The 20340-nt window shown below is 41.0% G+C and overlaps 1 protein-coding gene across 2 annotated transcripts; it reads right to left on the bottom strand.

Annotated features, from left to right (window-relative positions):
• Positions 1–1475: 1475 nt before the first annotated feature.
• fam83hb (family with sequence similarity 83 member Hb) lies at positions 1476–20107 on the bottom strand. Of its 2 annotated transcripts, XM_050033904.1 has the most exons (8): positions 19840–20106; positions 11880–12072; positions 11420–11752; positions 9180–9344; positions 8927–9051; positions 8252–8809; positions 5620–8128; positions 1476–4231 (listed from the first exon to the last, which is right to left on the bottom strand). In XM_050033904.1, exons 2-8 carry the CDS (start codon positions 12000–12002, stop codon positions 4211–4213), a joined length of 3834 nt encoding a protein of 1277 aa, XP_049889861.1. In that variant the 5' UTR covers positions 12003–12072; positions 19840–20106; the 3' UTR covers positions 1476–4210. The 2 variants fall into 2 exon arrangements, with proteins under 2 accessions (XP_049889861.1, XP_049889860.1); XM_050033903.1 differs by lacking the exon at positions 1476–4231 and having other exon boundaries at positions 4258–8128; positions 19840–20107.
• Between the last annotated feature and the right edge of the window lie 233 nt (positions 20108–20340).

The raw sequence follows: 20340 nt of genomic DNA, 5'->3' as shown, positions 1-20340 counted from the left end.
GATCATGAAATGCTTTGAGAGACTAATACTGCTCCACATTAGAGCCTGCTTCCCCCCTGACCTCCACCAACAGGAAACAGAACCAATAGATCCACTGATCCACCTGGAAAACCCCAACAGTTATGTCAGGATGCTGTTCATCGACTATAGTTCAGCACTCAACTCCATCAATCCAAATAAACTGATCAGCAAACTGCAAACACTCGGTCTGGGAGCCCTTCTCTGTCAGTGGATTAAAGACTTTCTTAAAAACAGTTCTTTTCTAAAGTAATTTGCCTGAGCCGTTTGATTTATTTTTTAACAAATATTTAACCAATGTTAACGTAGCATTTTCTAAAATGTCTTTGCGGAGCTCTGGTACAAGTTGCACTGTCCGTGTCTGTAACGACTAATAATCAGTCTAAGCTAAATTTTTGTCTTCAGCAACTGTGTGTTGAACATGTAACCAGAACAAAATGGGACTGTTCCTGTTGCCAAAGGAACCATTAATATGAGAAATAAAACCACAAGAGTTTCACAAGTCATAGTGAAAAAGTCATAAATCAGAATAAGCAGAAGAGAATGACACGTAGACTGACAGGTCCGTCACTCAACGTCAGTACATGATATCCCTGTCTTTCCCCGTCTGACTTCATTCTCAACCTACATTAGAAAATTGCTCGTTATAAAATAAACTTAGCAACAAACCTTGAAATATGTATTTCGTCATTAGGGCTGAGAATGTGTTACTGATGTACTGTACTTCCTTTATATCATATGAAAAAATAAATGCCAAAAGTTATTTCTTTTGCTACTACTTTATATTACTATTACTGAAGTCTGCTGCTAAATTCAGCATTATGTTTCCCTCATAACTGTTTTTAATAAATCATAAGTTAAAAAAAACGTGTAAACTGCATCATTAATGCAGACGAGCAGAGGATTAGCTGGGAAACAACACATTTATTAACTTTACACAGAGCTATAGTTAATACTGAATTATGTTACATGTTTGCTGAATGTGTTAGTATCTCTTAGTAAGTCATCAGAAATCGTAAGTCATCTTTAGAAGGACCAGAAGTTTACCTCAAGCTAGCTCGGGCCATGTTAAAGTTAATATATTAATGGAGCAAGGCAAGCTAATTGCTAGCGTGCTCGGTTGAAAAGGGGAAAAAAAACAATGCTTTGAGACGGCTGTCAGAGATGGCAGAGGTATGATCACATAATCCTGTTTGAGCTATAACAGGTGGTGTGTTCTACATTTTATTTCCCAATTGCTTTTCGAAATAAGAATAGAGTACTATAAACAAACTGTTACCATTGGAAATCGCTGGTTTCAGTTCGACGTCGAAAGTTGCACCCATAACTCAGGCAAGGTATCACGGGGGCTAGGAATAAGGTGGATAACATACAGTGACAATATAGGATCTATCCATCTATCTAACAATATACACTATATATTTGTGCACACAATCATGTTCAGTTTCACTTTAAGATTTCATAAAAGACTTTTATTGCAGTATTTCAAAAACAATGTAATACTCTCTGAGGTTTTTTTAAAAACACACATTGACCCCATGCAACTGATTTCCCCCTAATTAATGCCAATTAGTTTTTATAGCCAGGACCACGCACTTGCATATTTCTGAAAGCTAAACAGAAGGCACTTTAATAGTACAGTGAGGGTGGTCATTATCTAATTTGTTATTTAGCCCCTTTTTTATATAAATATGTACAATATAATCCAGTACAGAAAACAGTGTAACCCCTGAAGTGTCCATATAGTAATAGAACCTCCAAATCTGTGATGTTCTGTAAAAGAAAAAAAAAAGAAAAGAAAAAACTTTAAGTGGTTTGATGCCCAGTCAAGCTCTCAAGCAACCTGGGAATTGTACCATGTAACTACATCTTTGGTTTACAAGTGTTTACAGACCAGCAAAGGGATTAGCAGTCTTGTGTAGGGCGTAGGTCTCAGAAGTCATTTGACTTGTCCCAGCTCCAGTACTGCAAAAAGTAGCTATCCTTTTTATCTTCCTTTCCTTTATAATTTAAGTCAAAAGACAGAAACAGGGGCACATTTCAAGTCTATTTTTTACATTAATTAATGGCAACTGTAAATGCCTTACATTTTTATTTACATTTCATTAGACTAAACCTAGTACACTAACATTTGGGTTTCATAGTACTTTTATTAAAACTATACAAGCACTTTATGATAAACCAAGGGCAAGGATTAAGATAAATGGAGCAGTGTTCAATTCCTTTAACTCAGAATGAGGAACAAGACAAAGCTGCCCAATTGGTTCACTCCTTTTAGCGATTTTTATTGAACCCTTGAGCCAGTGGACCAGCCAGAGCAGAAATATTAAAGGGATATATATGAAGGGAGAACAGAAGATTTCCTTATTTGCAAATGACATATTAGTATATTTATCCGATCTGGAGCGCTCACTTATATACATTTATTCTCACTACTAGAACAATATGAACAATAGTGATTTCTATAGATTTCTTCAAGTTCGGCACCATATTGACCAATTGATGATGCTTACCTTTTGAACTCAAATCAAAAAACCATCTCAAGACTTTATAGGGGGCTGCAGCTAACGAAATGTAACTCCCTGTACATAAACAAAAACTGTTGGAGACAATGTGGGTGCTCTGATGCCAACCATCATCACATATTATGGTGGAGGTTCATACAGTTTTGCAAAAGGTATTCCAGGTGGACCGACCATTTAAACTAGAGACTGGGCACCTTGCCATTGGACAATGTTACCTCTCATGAGAGATACCTATTAAGGATTCTAAGTGCTGCTAGCAGGAAAGCCATTACCACAAAGTGGCTGAAGTCAGCAAAACCAACAGCGTATGATTGGATTGACGTTATATATGAAATATTTAGGATGGAAAGGAATACTTTTTCTATTAGACTGCAACAGGGCAAGTTTTTCAAAAGATGAGAAAATTGGATGGTGTACATCCAACCTGTTCATTTGAGGTGAATTTACGTCCTTCTGAGTTGTTTTATTTTTAATTGATTTTATTTATCCTTGTCTGTAAACTGATAAGAGTATCATGAAGACACACCCCAACATTCTGGTTCATATGCGGAGTTCAGTTTGTCCCTTTTTTCTGTTTAAGTTTTTTTCTATGTTCACACCTATACTTACATTTACTTTATCGGTCCATTCTGGCTTCTGTATTACACACTGAAACATACTTTTATGTTACTTTCTGATGTAACGGTGTCCTACAGAAGGCCTGGAAAGATAGGGCTATAAGCCTAAAAAAGAAAAAAAAAGCCTACTACACTAACATTTTTCACCCCACTCCTCAAACCTCAAAACCCTGCAGGCCCCCTCTCTTAATGGTTATTTGACATCTTCAACCCTGAGAAGTGGGTCCATGCCTTTTTAGAAAGGTACCAAACACTCGGGTAAAGTTTACTGCAGGCGCTACTTTCTATCGAAGCTCTGCCTCAAAATTAGAGTCAGACATTATAAACACATTTTCTCACTTTCTGATCTCACTCTACATTCTTGATAGTCTCACATATTTGCCATTACATTTTCACCCTTCATCAGGTCTTCTCATTCTATTCCTCTTCATTTACTCATCTCTGCTTTCTGGGTTAATGGATTATTAATAGTTCTAACTTTGATGATGCTCTTGATGGGCCTTTGGCACATGGTTAACCCACAAGGACACTTTCTCCCACCTAGTTTCAAACAAGTCCCAGCTACACAGACACTTACAGAAACACTGGTATTGTACACAGTCATATACCGCCATGTTCTTTGACTGGCATGGATTTGTTTTCCATCCCTCAGGTAGACTGTGTACTGTCTCTCTCTTATCCTCTCTGATTCCCTCGGTCACGTTCATACAAGTTCAGTTAAAGGTAAATTGCCCCACCTTTTTCTTTTAGGTGAAACATTAGCCCATGCAGCCAGTACGCAAGCAGAGTCTCTCAGTCACCATATAAGGTCAAAGTAGTACCAGGTCTTGGCACACAGGCACATTCCAAACCCAATGGCTTAAGTTTGTTTTCAGCATTTGTATATATAGTCTTTTCAAGTTTTATGACTTTGAGTGAAAATCCAGGAAATGCTGCAGTGTTGAGCCACAGAGGTACTTTGATAGTGTCGTTGGCACATATGGGCAATGGGTCTTTTTGATCATCTTGCATTAATAGTTTCCATATAAAAGGTGGCTCCTCCATCTTTCGTTATCCCAGGCTATTCCCCATCTGTTAACAGAACAACAGGGATAACAATGAATGCAACAGTGCATGAACTCTCACTCATTTTCATCTGTCCTTTCCCTCTTTCTCGTCTCTACTGTAAATATTATGAGGGGACAGTCTTAAGTATGTTCTGCTTATCTCAAAGACACTCAGATTTAACGAGTATACCAGTTAAAGTAAAACAACACATTCAGCAATATTTAAAATAGAATAATACTCAATCACATTTATATAGTTGTACTAGACTTCTAGTGTATATTTAAAGCAATGAACATTAGCTTGTCCACCAAAATTTATTTTCACATTTTAAAAGCAATGTCAAACATTGATCTATCATTGTTTGGGAATAAAAATTACTTTCAATTATACAAAAAACATAATTAAACACAAAACCCAAACACATTATTATTTATGTACATTTCAGACCCGAGACTTATTTCCATTTTCAAACTAAATAACTCTTGATAAAAAAATCTGAAGTATCCTAATACCTTAACATGACTTTAAACATATCTTACCATTTTTATGGCTCAGAAAGTTGCAAAGAAATCGTTCTTTCACATTTTACTCTATAATTTTACTGTGTACTATTTACACAGTATACTGCTCCATCTGATTAACTCAAACACTAAAAAAGATTTAAATTTTTAACTGCTGGCTTTTTGTCATATTGAAGTTGGGGTAAAGCAAAAATAAATGTGTGTAATGAGTTTGTCACGCCACAGAAAAATGTTATTAAAGCCCCAGCCAAATTTGACTGATGAAAAAAGTCGCTGACTTTATGAAGTTACGCTTCAAAATCATGGAGAAAAAAATAGGCAGTATTCTCTGCTCTGAGACGCAGGGGGCTTATCCACTGAATGTGCTGAAAGCAGGTTATGGGAAAGCTGACATGCTCAGGCTCCTATCATAGCACTACAACGGATGCTCCATCTAGTAGCTTTGTTGGACTTGTACAGCTATACATGTTTGAGCCACCAAAGCCAGATTCAAATTCGGAGCCAGAGGACGCTGACCTGTCCGAAAATCAACCTAGTTCTCCTCAGTCTGAAACAGAATGGTAATTTTTATTTATTTTTTCAATTGCATCATTGATACGGCTTTTAGCACTGCCTAAAAAAATCCTGGACACAGAAATGGTAAAAAACAGTATAACTCCCCAATACAGTGCTATAGAGTTCCCCGTATTTTCACGTTTTAAACAAGTGTTTTCTAACATGTATTATGTGTTTAGATGTAATTCCCAGAGTTTACTTTACCCCAACTTTGATCTAAACCACTGATTCCACTAATACGTCTCCACTATTCAAGTTGTTTACACCTAATGCTACTTTTGGTCATATCTCTTTCCCATCCACGCTGCAAACATCATCCTTGCAGTGATAGACTACCTCAAAGCGGCTGTAGACCTTCTTCTCCTTCCTCAAACTCTCTATCCTCTTCAGCAGTCCTTCGCGCTCCTGGACATTGCCTGTTGGTCGGAGAAATCTGTTCTTTTTCAAGGAGTTTTGTCTCTCCAGCCCCTTCTCCCCACTGTCACTGTCCCCTCCTGTTTCTTCTTGCTCCAGTCGATTCTTCTGGCTGTTGGCTGAGATCTGCCCTAGAATGACTTTGGTGTCATCACGTAGGTTGCTGCTGAACAGAACAGAGCTGCCTGGAGCCTGGTATCGAGATGGGCCTGATGTCATGGTTGATGTCTTGTGATTAGCTGTAGTTTGGTCGGTTGTGGTAGGTCCTTTGTCTTTAGCTGATGAACTCTGCTTTTTGCTTGAATCTGCAGTGACCTCTCTGACCGTGCTCATGCCCCTATCGTCTCCTGAAGATTTCTTCTCCTTATCCTTGGGCCCTAGGAATCCCTTTAGCCTCTGAGTCTGCTTCTTCAAGAAGTCGAGTGTCTTACCTTCACCCTTCCCCTCACCAAGTGTGTTGATGGATGTATTAGATCCCATTACTCTGGACTCATCACGTGGCAGAGTTGAAGAACTATGAGAGCGACTCTTTCTCAGTTCACTCTTCTCTGCGTCTGTAGCGTCTGTGGTAAGAATCTCTTCACCACAGGAGATGCGACGAGGATTCAGTCCTTTGAGCTTCAACGGATCCCTCTTGAAGAGCTTAGGTGAAGGAAGAGGTTTTAGGGACTTAAATATATCCTTCTTCTGACCCTCTGATGCATTTTCCTCTTTATGAGGTTGAGTTGTCTCTGAAGGCTTCAGGTGGCTCACAGGTCTGGTGGCCATCATGGGTGGTTTTGAGGAACTAAATGAAGATCTGCGACTGAGCTCAGCTAGTTTTGCAGATATGTCGGTCTTCTTTAGTTCAGGTTCTGTCGGAGTAACGGAGACAGCAGGGATCTTTGGAGTCATTGCAGTTTTTATGGGAGGTTTTTCAGAAAGGTCTGGCTTTTTTTCAGCAGGCTCTGGGATTTTTAGCGATGACTCGGTCTCCATTTTTGAGGCTTTTCTCTTAGCAGCCAGGTCTTTGAAATATTGTAGTCGACTGGCTGGGTCATTCATGTTCGTAGATAATGATGTTGTGTATTCAGACTTCTCAAGAGTTGGTGTCCTCCTTAAATCTTCATTGGTTTTCTGAGGTTCCACTTTTGATTTAACCTCATTTTTCAATCGAATCTCATTTTCCTCTTGCTGTTGCGCTTTCTCCCTCTCTTTTTCTTTTTCGGCCCTTTCTCTCTCTGCCCTCTCCTTCTCCGCCCTCTCTTTTTCAGCTCTCTCTTTCTCTGCCATTTCTTTCTCCGCCCTTTCTTTCTCCACCCTTTCTTTCTCCACCCTTTCTTTGTCCACCCTTTCTTTCTCCACTCTTTCTCTCTCCCTCTCCTTTTCTTTCTCCTTATCTTTTTCCTCAGCCCTCTTTCTCCACTCAAAAGGCTCACGAGACAGTGACCTTCTCTTCTCTAGGATCTGGGCCACAATCGAGGAAGTGCGTACTGATTCTAACTCTTCATCCACCTCTGTGGCTGGTTTTAAGCCAAGGCTACCACTGTGCATCTCTGCCTTGGAAGATGAGAATATAAGTGAGGAACGCAGACGAGAGCTACGTTGAAGGAGTGGGTTAACACGTGTGCGGAATGATTCATGTTTGGTCAGGAAGCTATCTGGAGCCTCTTTCACCTCCACATCCACACCCACTTCTCTTGCTGCACCCATTTCTGGCTCCCTCTCCCTTTCCCTCTCAGCTTCCCTCCCTTTTTTCTCTTGTACAAATGACTTTAGGTCACTGTGTGATGGAAGCAAATCCTTGCTTGTTGTTAGGGCAGAGTCTTTACTGTTGCTGTCAGGTAAGATGGGCTTTCCAAAGCGGGGTCTTACAAAATCTGGTCTGGATTTGGGGGGAACATTCAGTTGCTCCTTTATTCCAAAGCGGGGAGCTGAATTTTCAGTGGCAGTTGGCTGCTGAGATGATGGAGGATCTTCAAACGCATCAGGCCCCATAGGTTGAGTCAGACCTTCATCTCCACCTTCCTCATAAGTGCTAAGATAGGAGTTGATTCTCCAACTCCTCAGGCCTTGCCTAGCATCCGCATCTTCCTCCTGCTCTTGATGAGACTGTTTGCCAAATGGTTTCTTCTCTGGTGGGTGGAGCTGTGTGGGTGAGCTCTGACAGGCATACGCCTGACCTATGGTTGGCCTTTTACTGCCAGAACCTCCTCCATACCTCCCAGCTAATGGATGTCCCTGGTGTCCCTCAGGTGCTCTTAAGTCCTCAGATGAAAAGTAGTCTCGCCCATAGTTTGCAGGTGGAGGCTCCAGATCTGAGCGAAAGCTTGAATCTGAATACTGGTCGATGGAGAGTTGTGGACGACGACCTCGAAGTCTGTCGTAGTGTCCGTGGCCAGAGCCCGACCCAGGCCCTTCAGTTAAGTAATGGCTACTTTGGGTGTGCTCCCTGTAAAGAAAATATGGTGGTTCTTAATTAGTTGATTTAAAATGTATTGTTACATATAAAGACACTCACTCATAATTCATAATTCAGATTCCACACAGCTGTTGGTATTATAGAGTTAACTACCTGTGGAAGTCTGTCTCATCTAGATTATTCATGACTCTGTGCTTCATGAAGTGCCTCGAAGATGTGTAGTTTTCCTGGGTTCCCTCTGCATAGCTGTGCCTCTTGAAGGCAGTGGTACTCAACTCCATCTGCCTGGAAACTATAGACCTTCCCTGCTCCAGAAATGACTGCTGCAGACGAAACTGTTGCTGGGAATACTTTCCAATCGTGATTCCTGCGCCAGGTTCAATGGTGTGACGAAATGGATCAGCCCTTCGGAAAGGAAGTGCAGGGTTACGATCAGAGTCTCCATAGGGGAAGGCAGAGGGAATCTCAGGCTGTCTGCGGAAACCTATGGGGTTGCGCAAAGACTGGGTCCTCTTCAAACCAAACTGGTTGCCTAAGAAACTGCTGGTGCTGCTGGGGTCAGAGAGAGCAAGGGCTCCATCGGATGGGCCAATGACTAGAGGTTCTGACTGAGCAAAGAGAATGCGAAACTCTTCATCAAAGGTGGTGACCAGCTCCCCGAGGAAGAGGTGGGCGATGCAGCGGTGGATCTTCTCGTAGGACCACATGAAACTGTAATAAATATAAAAGTACAGTAGAGGCAATTAAACTACTTGCATCTACAGTGTGAATAGCAAGGGAGTCTTGGGAATTCAATGAGCACATAACAAACATGCTTAAATTACTCACCTGTAGTTGCCACTGAGTACAGCTCTGCAGTCAGCCAGTAGGAAACGATCTTTCACCTGCCCCTTAAACGATTTCCCCGTCCGGGAATAATAGGTTATTCCTGGCACAGTCCTGACACGCACCATCTGCAAAACCAAATTTCAATCATGCAAGCCTTAGTGGTAATTACTCGTTATAAATACATTAATGACACAAAAAATGCCAAAGGGCAGACAACTGTTTTTTGAGGAAATGTAATGAAATGCAAACTCACAGGATGTAGGTCCAAGTTGACTTTGCAGTTGAAGACCATAGAGACAAAGTGAGGGGCTTCCTGCTCATCCAGTAGAATGTAAACAGGAACGTGGCGTGCTGCTGCATCCAAGAGGTCAGCAAAAATGTCCACATCTGTGAATGTGTCCATCACCACGGCAAGAACCTGAAGCAGAAAACCAAGTACAAGAGCATTTGTCAAGGTTTGGTCATTATAATATAGTCTTCGTTGCACACTTTTTAAACCAAAGTTAGCACGTGTATGCAGGTTTTTAAGCGTGGGAAAACCCATTAAAAATAGATGATAGACTGCTTTTGCACTGCCAGTGGACCAGAGCAGTGTACACGGCTCTGCAGCGGGCAAGTATGCCTTTCTGTTTTTTTGTTTTTATGGTGTCATGTTCAACGACACAGATGGGGTGGAAGACAGGGTTAGTAAACAGTATAAAGCAACATGGAGGCCAGTGAAGATGGTACAGTGGGTTCTCCTTATTATATCTGTTACTTGTGCAGTATTTTTATCAAATTGGGTGCAGGATAAATTTCAAACGATGTTCCAATGCTGCTTGGATGGAGACAGTATTTTGTGGCAGCGTGTCGGCAAAGGGGCTAAAATTAGCATGCCCAACTGGGTGTCATATTTCAATCACTGCCAATTGAAGTTGGAGCCAATAAGTATCCGTGACTGCAGCCATTTGTCCCAGGAATGAATGCCAATTGTAACCTTTTCCATTAAAAACAAAAGCCAGATGTTAGTGGGTTGTTTGTCCAGTGGGAAAGAGGCTTCAGTCTAGTTTTATTAATATTATGTAATTTCATTATTTTCTTTTATTTTAACGATTCTGCCTTGTTTCTGTTGGGAAACTGAGTAGCCGATTTAAAACTGCAACAAGTTGAAGGTGCTTTAGCAGTGACAGTTCATTGTGTTTATCAGCAATAGAAGATAAAGCATAGAACATTATGCTCTCAAAACTCGCTGTACATATTATTGTACATGTTTATGGTACTTTTGATAGGATTGCATAATCATTGCTCCTGAAAGTGTGAGACTAAAGTAGGAAGTTAAGAAAAATGAAATACTGATTTAAAATATTGCAGATATTGTACACATGCACCACAGTGACGTTTGATATCACACAACTGAAGAGAGGTTTGTATTCCTCACTCAACTGCATTGAGTAAAAAAATATATATATATCAAGCCTATATCAGGTCTTACAATGAGTACATTGTCTGTACAATAACATCTCTTAGACAAAACATGCATGAAACCACACTCAGTGCATCAGCAATAAAATGTAGGTTAATCTCTTTTAAATTTACATAACAAACAAGGTATAGACAGATTTATAACCCCTCTCTCAGGACCTGTCTATATTCTACGTGCATGTTCAAATCTATCTATATCTGAACAAATCTATATGCCTGAACGCAGGAGAGCCACACTTGTAAATTTTGTCACTAAGACAGACATGGAGGACAGACTACAACACGGCCCACCACACCAACAGGTTTGATTGCCTCTGACGTTTGGCAAATTAGCATCCGCACTTCGTGCTAATTATATTTTNGTCTATATTCTACGTGCATGTTCAAATCTATCTATATCTAAACAAATCTATATGCCTGAACGCAGGAGAGCCACACTTGTAAATTTTGTCACTAAAACAGACATGGAGGACAGACTACAACACGGCCCACCACACCAACAGGTTTGATTGCTTCTGACGTTTGGCAAATTAGCATCCGCACTTCGTGCTAATTATATTTTGACTTTAGGCCAGTCAGTTAAAAATTCATCTGAAAGGGTGTGGTGGCAAAGCTGGCAGTGGCAGATAACAAGTAAGATTAAACTAACAATAAGATAGCATAACCTACGCATACTATAGTCACTGGCAACCCTTTATCTCTACTGTTTTTTTCTTTGAAGAGATAAAGATTGATTTGCATAGTACACACTGATAAGACAGAGAGAGAGGATACTCAGTAGCAAGAAATTATGTATTAATTTATTACATCATTGGTGTTTACCACCTATCCACTTTTAAATTAGCTATAAAGAAGTAAGGTATGTGCATAGACACAAAAACATGTGGCACATTTGTTGTTGTTAAACACTGAATAAATTGGAATGCTTTGATCTCATCTTCAGATGCCATGTTTCCTCAGAAATGCCTTTTGAAAACAAACTGGATAATCAAGTTTAATTCACCCTGATTCCTCTCCCTCCCTTTTACTTACTTGGCGTGCATTCTTGATGAGTCTCCTGGCCTGCTCCTTGATACTTGGCATGTCTGGGTCTGATGGGTTGACTAGAGTGGTGACCTCTGTGGGCCCCATGAAGCTATGCTGTTGCATTGGCCAGCCCAGGTCCAGCCCGGGGGCAGCCAAGTCCGACTGTACCGGCCAGTAGGTGTCTGAGGAGCCATCAGCGTCATGACCCCCGTCATGGTACGTAAGCTCTGGGACGCTGGAGGTCGGGTTGGGCGTCTGGAGTGTGGACTTGATGAATTCAATTTCCGACTGTGCCAGGAAACCGACCACATCTGCAGTCTGGAGGAACTCATAGTATCCCTGGTGTGACAGGTAATATCCAAATTACATCTTAAAACCAATGTATACGTGTTTTTGGAGTATTTTAAATAAATATTCATGACAGACAGACACATAAAAACACACAAGAAGAAAACTGTAGTGTTACCTGTATGTCATTTTCTATCAGAGCATCAATGGCCAGGCGGTACTCCTCACGGTAATGTGGGGGCAGGTAGTTTGGGTCGAGGGGGTTATCGCCAACCGATGAACTCTGAGATCGGTTTGGCATGGTTGGACAGAGGAGTGGGGTCAGAGGTCAGGGCTCGGGTGAGGGGAGGCAAGGGAGGAGGAATTCAAACCTGTATAGAAAAGTAGGAAAGAAAGAAAAGGTCAGTGCGCAGAGAAATTATATTGGTAAATTAAAAAATGTGACGCACAGTGCTCTTATCAACACATTGTTTGTTCAGACGTCTCTGCAGCCTGACTTTACAGGTTTCTAAGAATCTCAGAGCAAACAGGTACACAAAACAAATACCGTCATGTGTTTAGTCACATTGCTTTGCCATCTAGATAACACACCGCTCCTCGATCTGTGATATACAATACTCATGGTTCAACTAAATATCCCTCTGTGTGGTGAGAGGAAAAATGCTCTTGTCACGACACACAAAAAGACAGATTACTTATAACGACTTACACAAAGTGCTTATTGTTGCTGAGTCAAAAGCTTGTGCAGTTTAACGATTACACCTTTCATATTAACACACCTTTACCAGCACACAATACCACATGGTAATACTCAGGCAGACCTTAACAGTTGTGACAGATTTTCATAGAAGTGTTGATTTTTTTTTTTTCAGCTACGGGCCAAGTTTCTATGTTTATAAGGCGAATAAAAGCAGACGTGGAGAAAAAGGTGCAAATAATTCTAAGAATCGTAAAAGCCCCTCTCCAGTGACTTTTGGCATTTTTCTATTTCTGATTTTTCTGCGTCATTTCCTGACAATGTAATTACACTGTTTGAATCGATACATAAATCCAGATTGATGTATCGCTGCACCTCTAGTAAATTAACATCTACAGACTACAGTAGGTTATGTGAGGAATGACATCACAAGCACTGGTACTGGCAAATAAATGGCTATCAAGACCCAAAAATGGAAGCCTTTGTTAATACAAAGTAGCGGATATACAGAATGGGAAACTCACTTATCAAATCTACTTATACATTGGCAAAAATACTGATTTAAAATTGGGGTATTTCATTAACTAGCAAACAAACTAGTTGCACATATCAACTGTCAGCTAAGTAATTAAGCTAAGCAGTTGCCATTCAGAAGTAACTGAGTTCCAGCTAACGTAATTCTCCACCTCATAACTTATATTAGCGTGACCGCTATTGCTATCCATGCTAGTATCTATGCTATTGCTTTGACGCATACAGTACAACGGCAATCTGGTTGCTGTGGTAATGGACTATTAACCACACCCCTCTCTGTTTGAGAAAGAACATAACTTTAAAAACAGGAGGAAACACTGGCTGGAGTGAACTCTACTTATTAAGTTGAGGTTTATGGTTTGTTTGTTTTTACAAATGCAAAATAGGTGTGGCACTCTCACTAAACCAAAAACAAATGTTGACAACTTGTGTAACATAATTTTTGAGTGGATGACCCGGTACAGTAATACAGAGAAATACAAAGGCATAGTTTCCAACTTCCTAAGACAAAACATCTGACCCCAATGCATCATGTGAGGCATTTTCTATCTTCTCTGGCTCCCTAATCTTATAGTTAGACTCTGTGAGTGAAAGTTAATGGAACTTTGTTTCCATTTATGGCATTATGCACTCTGCCTAATTGGCTGTTTAAAAATATCTTAGTCTGGCTTGTGAGAAAACTGCATATAAAAGGTAAGAACAAAGTAAACCAACAGGATATGGAAAATACAATGAGAGTAAGAAAGAAGAAAGTCAAGTGAGTGAAAGGGAGGTGTAAGGGAGAGGTGGGAAAGGCATTCAGAGGTGTATAGACAGGTTCTCTCATTTGTTTTAATCCTGGTGCGTCACGCTTCAAGTTGCTCGTCAGACCTCATCCTCAAAAATCTGAGTCAGTCATAACACACAAATTGATTTAGGAGGGCACGATGAGTATGCCATGACTTGAACTTAATTTGAGTTAGTGAAAGGAACATTGTTACACAACAGTTTGTGAATGTTTGATTGTTTAAATGCAACAAGGCTGGAAAAGTTCTGGATTATTTTCAGATCCAAAGGCAAAGCTGAGTATCAATCATATAATTATATATGTGGATGAATTGATTTATTATATAAGATAAAGACAGTAAGCCACCATCTAAAAACAACATAGATGGAAGGCAAAGACAACTAAACCGGACACACAAAGAAACCTTATGACAACAAAGCACAACAAGGAAGAACATAATATTAATGAGGGCTGTTGTCATTATCGATTCATTTGCAGATTATTTTTAATAAATAATCATTAGGCCATCATAACGTATGTCTTTCCTGACCAGCACTTTAAAATCTAAAGATGTCCAATTTACTACCACATGCAGCAAATCCTCCCAACCAAGAAGCTGAAACTAGGCAATATCTGGTGTTTTTACTTGAAAATATATTTTTTGATTATCATAAGAGTTGCTGATTGATTTCAATGAACAACCAGTTGATCACCTCAGCTGGCGCATGTTGGTATTTGGTCGAATTTACTTTGTGAGGTTGGGTGACTAAAATTAAATGCCTGACATCAATTTGATGTAGAATACTGACGACAAATGATGTTAATATTTTGTTGGTTTTAAGTTTTATGACATAACAACAAAAATCCGACATCTTTCAAACGTCTCATGCCAACATCATTTAGTTGAAATGTATGGAGAAGAAAACCCAACATCTGCAAAACGTCATAATGAAATGCTAACGTCAATAGTCAACTTGGTTTTCATTCCAACCACAGTTTAACGACTGTCCAACATAAAAGTCCAACGTCTTTCTGATGTTATGATGACATCCAGTGCCATCTGTTGGTTAGGTCCACTTTGTTTAGTGTATATTTGACCATGATTATTGGACAGCTGTAAAAATATTTTGTGGTTTAGTGTTGTGTTGTCAAAAATATTACTTTGTAGATTTGTTGTAAATATTTAAAACAGTTTCAACACTTATTTCCGGCAGTAAGCTCTATCTTATTGTTAGTGTTTTCTTCAATCAGTGCCTGGTTATATTTATCTTTTAATAATAATTTTTAAAAGAATCAATTACAAAATTTGCCTGTGGTATTGAAAATGGTATCACATATCAGCATTTTTCAAGGTATTCAAGATACCAAAGACAGAAATTCCAGTATCGTGACAACACTAATTTACTGTATCTGGTCCAAACAGATAAAGCAGCCGAGAGGTCCCAGGCCAGATTTCAACCCACAACAAGGTTATGTGATAGCCGACGGTCAGCTGAGCCGACCAGAACACCCCCTCATTGATATTTAATGTGTTCCTCCTGACAGCTGCATACTGGACGGGTCATCTAATGTTGGAGATCTGGGTTAACAACCACTAAATATTTCCAGTATCCAAAGTAAGCTGGTTAAACACTTGGGAATATAAGTGATACATTCCTTCTACAAATTGCATCATGTGGTCAAAACAGGAAGTGTTTGTGACTGTGTGGATATATCACCAGGGAAACGTACAGTCCTAGGAACAGTGGTTGATTGACAGCCTTGGTACATGATCAGGGTGTGTGTGTGTGTAACCTGGGGTCTGAGTGGGAGGGTGAGTAGGTGTTTTGTAAGGTTGTACCTGCTTTAAAAGAGTGTTTGACGTGTTTTCTGTAAACTTCCACAAATACTTAAGAGATCGTGGTGATAGCAAATGGCCCTTAGTTCAAACCCACAATCAGTGGGAGAAGCCGGTTTACTCAGAGGCCTGGTGAGTCACCGGGTAGCCCGGCCTGGCCTAGCCTGGGGATAACTTGCAACATACTGCTCTGTGGTGATTCATCTGCTGGCAAAATGGCTGACATCCTGTTTCCTTGCTCCTCTCGAGCCATAGAAATTGGGCCTTTGTGGTGTGCTGTTCCCATTTAAAAGTTCCATAGTGGGCAGAGCGGCACGTTAGCTGCACATACTGCTTTCATGGAATAATTTCACTGCTGCCAAGTATAGAAAATGGAAGAATCAAAACTACTTTGATATGATTGGTCCTACATTTCAAATAAATCTAGCAGCCTGGGGCTTGATCTGTATACAAGAGAATTGTGCTGAGGCAGCAGTAATGTGCATACCTGAGGACTTGTGATAACAGCCATAATCTGAGATGTGCACCTGCCTGTGCTCGTCATAATGTTTAAACCTCAGGGAAACCATCTACCACGTCTGGCAACACAACAACCACCAAAAAAAAAAAAAAAAAGACTGCATGTGCCTTTCGGATTGTGAAATAGTGCTGCTGTTATTGTCTTTGTCTGTTACAAAAACAGAGAGAGCTGCAACTAACGATGCACATTCTGACAACTGAGGAGCTGGAAGTAGACATGTTTCAAAACCATTTTTTCCTTCCTGATGCAGATTCTGCTACCTGAACTTGTGGCTCAGCCGATACTGAGTACAAATCCAGTACCATTGCGTTAAAACTGAACAGCTGTATACTACGAACCCTGCATGGATGTGAAATGATTACTGTCATTGTATGGCACAGATCAGGTTAAACCCTTTGTAAAACATGAACAAATACACACAGAGATGAATGCTGTACATGTCGCCTTTTTACTGGTGGGGCTTTCCAGAGTAAATTATTGCCAAATTGCAAAAAAAAAAAAAAAAAAAATGCACAAGTTGCACTTTTTAGTGGAAATAAATTCTGCTTAAACAGTTGTAGCCTACACAGTGTAACTTGCTGTGTAACAGTAACAAAGAAGATTTGATTCATAGGACAAGTACAGTTTTTTCCATTTCAATCGAAAATGGTAAACTTTAGTTGCGTTTTGGCTGATCGTTTCCACAACAGTGGCGTTTTGGGTGCTTGAAAACGCAACATTTGAAAACGGGCTCCAGAGTGCAATTTTTTGGAAACAGCACCATCTCCATTGTCATGTAAACTTGCACTATGCAGTTCCTCTGAAAATGGAGACTTTTCGCACATGCACATTACGGTTCCAGTCACTAGGCATGCCAGAGAAAGTCGACCGTCACAACAACAATGGCAGACTCCCAAGCTCTGTTTGTGCTGCTCACCCTGTGAATTTATCAACGCTTCTCCAACGAAGTGTAGATTTACTGAAGCAACTCCACCTCGTCATTCATCCAGACAAACGTTTGTGCGGGTGCCATTTTTTTTTGTTTATACATCACCGCTCTGTAGAAGGAAGCGCATGTGCACAGGCACGTGTTGTTTCATTACAAAGTCACACCGATTACTGGCCTGGCATGTTAACTACAGCGCTTTTGGTCATTTTTGCGGATCCGTGTGCACGGCCATTGTTAACAAAACGTTGTCTGAACACTGAACTTTTTTCAAAATGAAAATGAGAAATTATTCCGATTTCAGCGGATTGTTTTCGAGTAAACATGGCCTCAATTACACGCCGATACACAATCCACCATTTTAGGCAGTATCAGAGGCATTTCTCATACTGGTATCAGTATCAGAACAAATCTAGCTGGAAATACATAATGTTTAGTATTTTTACTTGAAAAATTAATTAATTGATTGAATATTAAACCAATCCACCTTAGAGGAACCCAGCAAACCTGTGTGAGTTGTCCCTGGGGGGAACATGAGCTATATGGGTGACTCAAGCGCACAGTAGCACTAAAGAGAGCCCAAGGGGGGGTCTCTCTTTCACCCACCTGACCTCTGGGTCATTGCAGTCTGAGGCAACAGAAGCATAACACAAGAAGCATGGCAGCCTTTCTTCACCTCACCTGCACCACTGGTAGGATATTCAAACAAGTACTGCTGCTTTGTTTGTTGTTATAGCAACTTCAGTAAACATGATCAGACCGTAGACAGTGACATGTTGATAAGAGATTCGTCTGTCTCTCTGTGTTCCTCCCGTAGTTATAAAGCTTTCCGTTGCCCTCACGAGGACGAGCCTGCCCTAAATGCACCACTAACAAAGCCAGTTGGAAACACTAAACCGCCACAGGATAGGCAGGCAGCAACCGACTGCTGCTCCTCAAGGCTGATAGACCCAATATTTAGATGTGCCCAATGTTTGCTCACCAAGCGTGTAAATGGCTCATTCTCAGCATTCCTGCCACGAGAAGAGAGAGAGAAACAGTTCATGAAGAGCTGAGAGAGGGAAAAAAATTTCTATCTGTCTCAACATGTGAACCAGAGAAACAAGCCTGGGGAGGCAATAACTATTGAGCAGAATCCCAAAAACATATTTTCTGTTTTCTCTCTTGTGTCTCTCTCTCTCTCTCTCTCTCTCTCTCTCTCTTTCTCTCTCTCTCTCACACACACACACACACATGCATCTGAACACTCCTCACTAAACAAACACTATGATTGATCTGGCATACCTCTTCGGTCGATTCACTTTGTGTGATAATTCGCTGTGAATGGAGTGAGAAAACAATACCTGAAAACAGGTTTGGAGGGATGAGCCAGTAATCTCTTGATGCTCCTGTCAGGACCTTTCAGTGCCACTTTCAGCAGTTCAACACACACACAAATGTAGATAAGGGCAAACAGAGCACAACTTGTCTCTCTGCGTATCATCACATCTCAGAGCGACTGCTGAATGCAACACAAAAGACAGCTCAAGGTCAGGCGAATGTATACTGTATGTGAGGACAAGCGGTGGCACCTATCCTCCCTTTTTACAACTGTGTTTAACGTAGCAGCACTGCTAGAAAAACAGGTCCACTGAGGTCCTCGTCATCTGTTCCAACTGCCTTAATGTCTGCGGTCATCTTGAGTGGAAAACCCAACAATAAAAGCCGAAAAAATGCTTCTCCTTTGCTCCTACTCTCCCCCAGAAGCACTACATGTCTCGTACATGAGTTACAACCACAGACAATGGCCCCTTGTAACACATACAATGCAAACAAAGCAAAGAATGAATGGGATGCAGCTCAGGCCATATGGCTAGTGTGACAAGATGAAATCTATAATAAGAAGCACACATGAAGAGACGCGCCACAAAAAAAGCTGGCACCACAAAGTTTTCCCCTTAAATTATAAACACATGGTGGATTATTCCGATCCAGTGAGTCACTTTGAATGAATCGAGGCAAAGCCTGCAAAGGTGAAGCCTGAATCAATACATTGCTTGTTTGGGTCAAAAACACAAACAACATGGATCTATGTGTGTCATATAGATACCATAGGAGCCTATAGATCAAAGTCAGTGGGAAATGACATGTGAAGGTTGTCTTCCTTGCTCAACACACGAGGCTGTATGATTAAAGGACAATGGTCTCGTGTTATCTCGCCAATTATCTTTAAATTAGAGGGATGTAAAGTCACCCTATTGATATGACCGGCAATCCATACATAGCATTGTGCAACCAATGCATTGGGCGTGCTTGTAAAAGTGTCTCTTCCTTTTCAAGCATTACTTATCGCCTCCAGTTCCTCACAATAAAGCGCAGACAAAAGATCTACACAGTCTGACAAGAAAGTAGCTGTTTTTCTCCGTCTTGAATGTCTTCAAAGGACAGCAGAAAGAGCAGCATAGTTTGTCAGTGCCAGCCAACGCGGAGCCGTCTGTGTGCTTAAACTGTAATAACAATACTGTTCAGGTTTGGCAATGCACAACAGCTACCTGGATGACTTAATCCTCTGTAAACTGCTCTTGAGGAAAGTAACCAGCATTTCAGTTTTTTATACCACACACATTAATGGAGTAATGAATAGAGTAGGCATATCTAGGATGCAGTTAGGAGATAGGAAACAGGACATAAGATAATACAATAGGGCAAAAATACAAAGAATAGAGTCAAGCAGGATACAATTACAATAGAATAAAACAGGATAGAGTGGTACATAATAAGATAAAACAGGGCAGGATACAATACAATAGACCCTCTATACAATTGGCTCTTTTGTCCCATTTTCCACTTGCAAACCTCGCTTTTATTTCCACATCGTACCTCCCAACTTAGTTGCAGAACTTGTCTCCTGTCTTCTCGCTTTCCCCCGGTGAAACCGCCGATGTGCGTCTCCTTCCCGTCGGTGCGTCACATTCCCCAGTTCGGGCACCAACTCCACCGAAACCCCCGGTGTGCACCCTCCACTGCCAACCAGCGAAGACAGGCGATGACGCGGGGCCACACGGACTCCAGGCCCGGGCTGAGCACTTCCCTCGGCGGGGTGTGAAAATCCAGAGCTGCCGCCACTATGGCACAGAGCAGCGCGCTGAATGAGGAAGAAGCAAGGCAAATCCTGCTAGGCAGGGCTTTCCCACCGGTGTGGCTCCTCCCAAACCCGTTAATCACCGAGAGCACAAGATCATTGGCAGTTCACTCCCACTGGTGGATTTCAAAAGTGTTGGTCTTTATGTCATAGCTGGTGTTTTATCTTGCCCTTATGACACAGAAGTTTGCCCAAACCTTCACACAAAACTCTTTCAACATCGTTTTTGTAGCCTTTGG

This window comes from Epinephelus moara, chromosome 22 (assembly GCF_006386435.1).
Source record: "Epinephelus moara isolate mb chromosome 22, YSFRI_EMoa_1.0, whole genome shotgun sequence".
In the NCBI taxonomy this organism is placed as follows: Eukaryota; Metazoa; Chordata; class Actinopteri; order Perciformes; family Serranidae; genus Epinephelus; species Epinephelus moara.
The sequence above is the reverse complement of the archived record's forward strand: the minus strand, read 5'-3'. Positions and strand labels throughout refer to the sequence as shown.

What these genes read in the sequence shown, in the direction of transcription:
- fam83hb (XM_050033903.1), bottom strand. Translation starts at nt 12,002, where the DNA reads ATGCCAAACCGATCTCAGAGTTCATCGGTTGGCGATAACCCCCTCGAC. An exon ending in TCAACTTGGACCTACATCCT is followed by an intron (nt 9,052 to 9,179) that starts GTGAGTTTGCAT and finishes TTGGTTTTGCAG; the next exon opens with ATGGTGCGTGTCAGGACTGT. An exon ending in GATGAGACAGACTTCCACAG is followed by an intron (nt 8,129 to 8,251) that starts GTAGTTAACTCT and finishes TTTTCTTTACAG; the next exon opens with GGAGCACACCCAAAGTAGCC.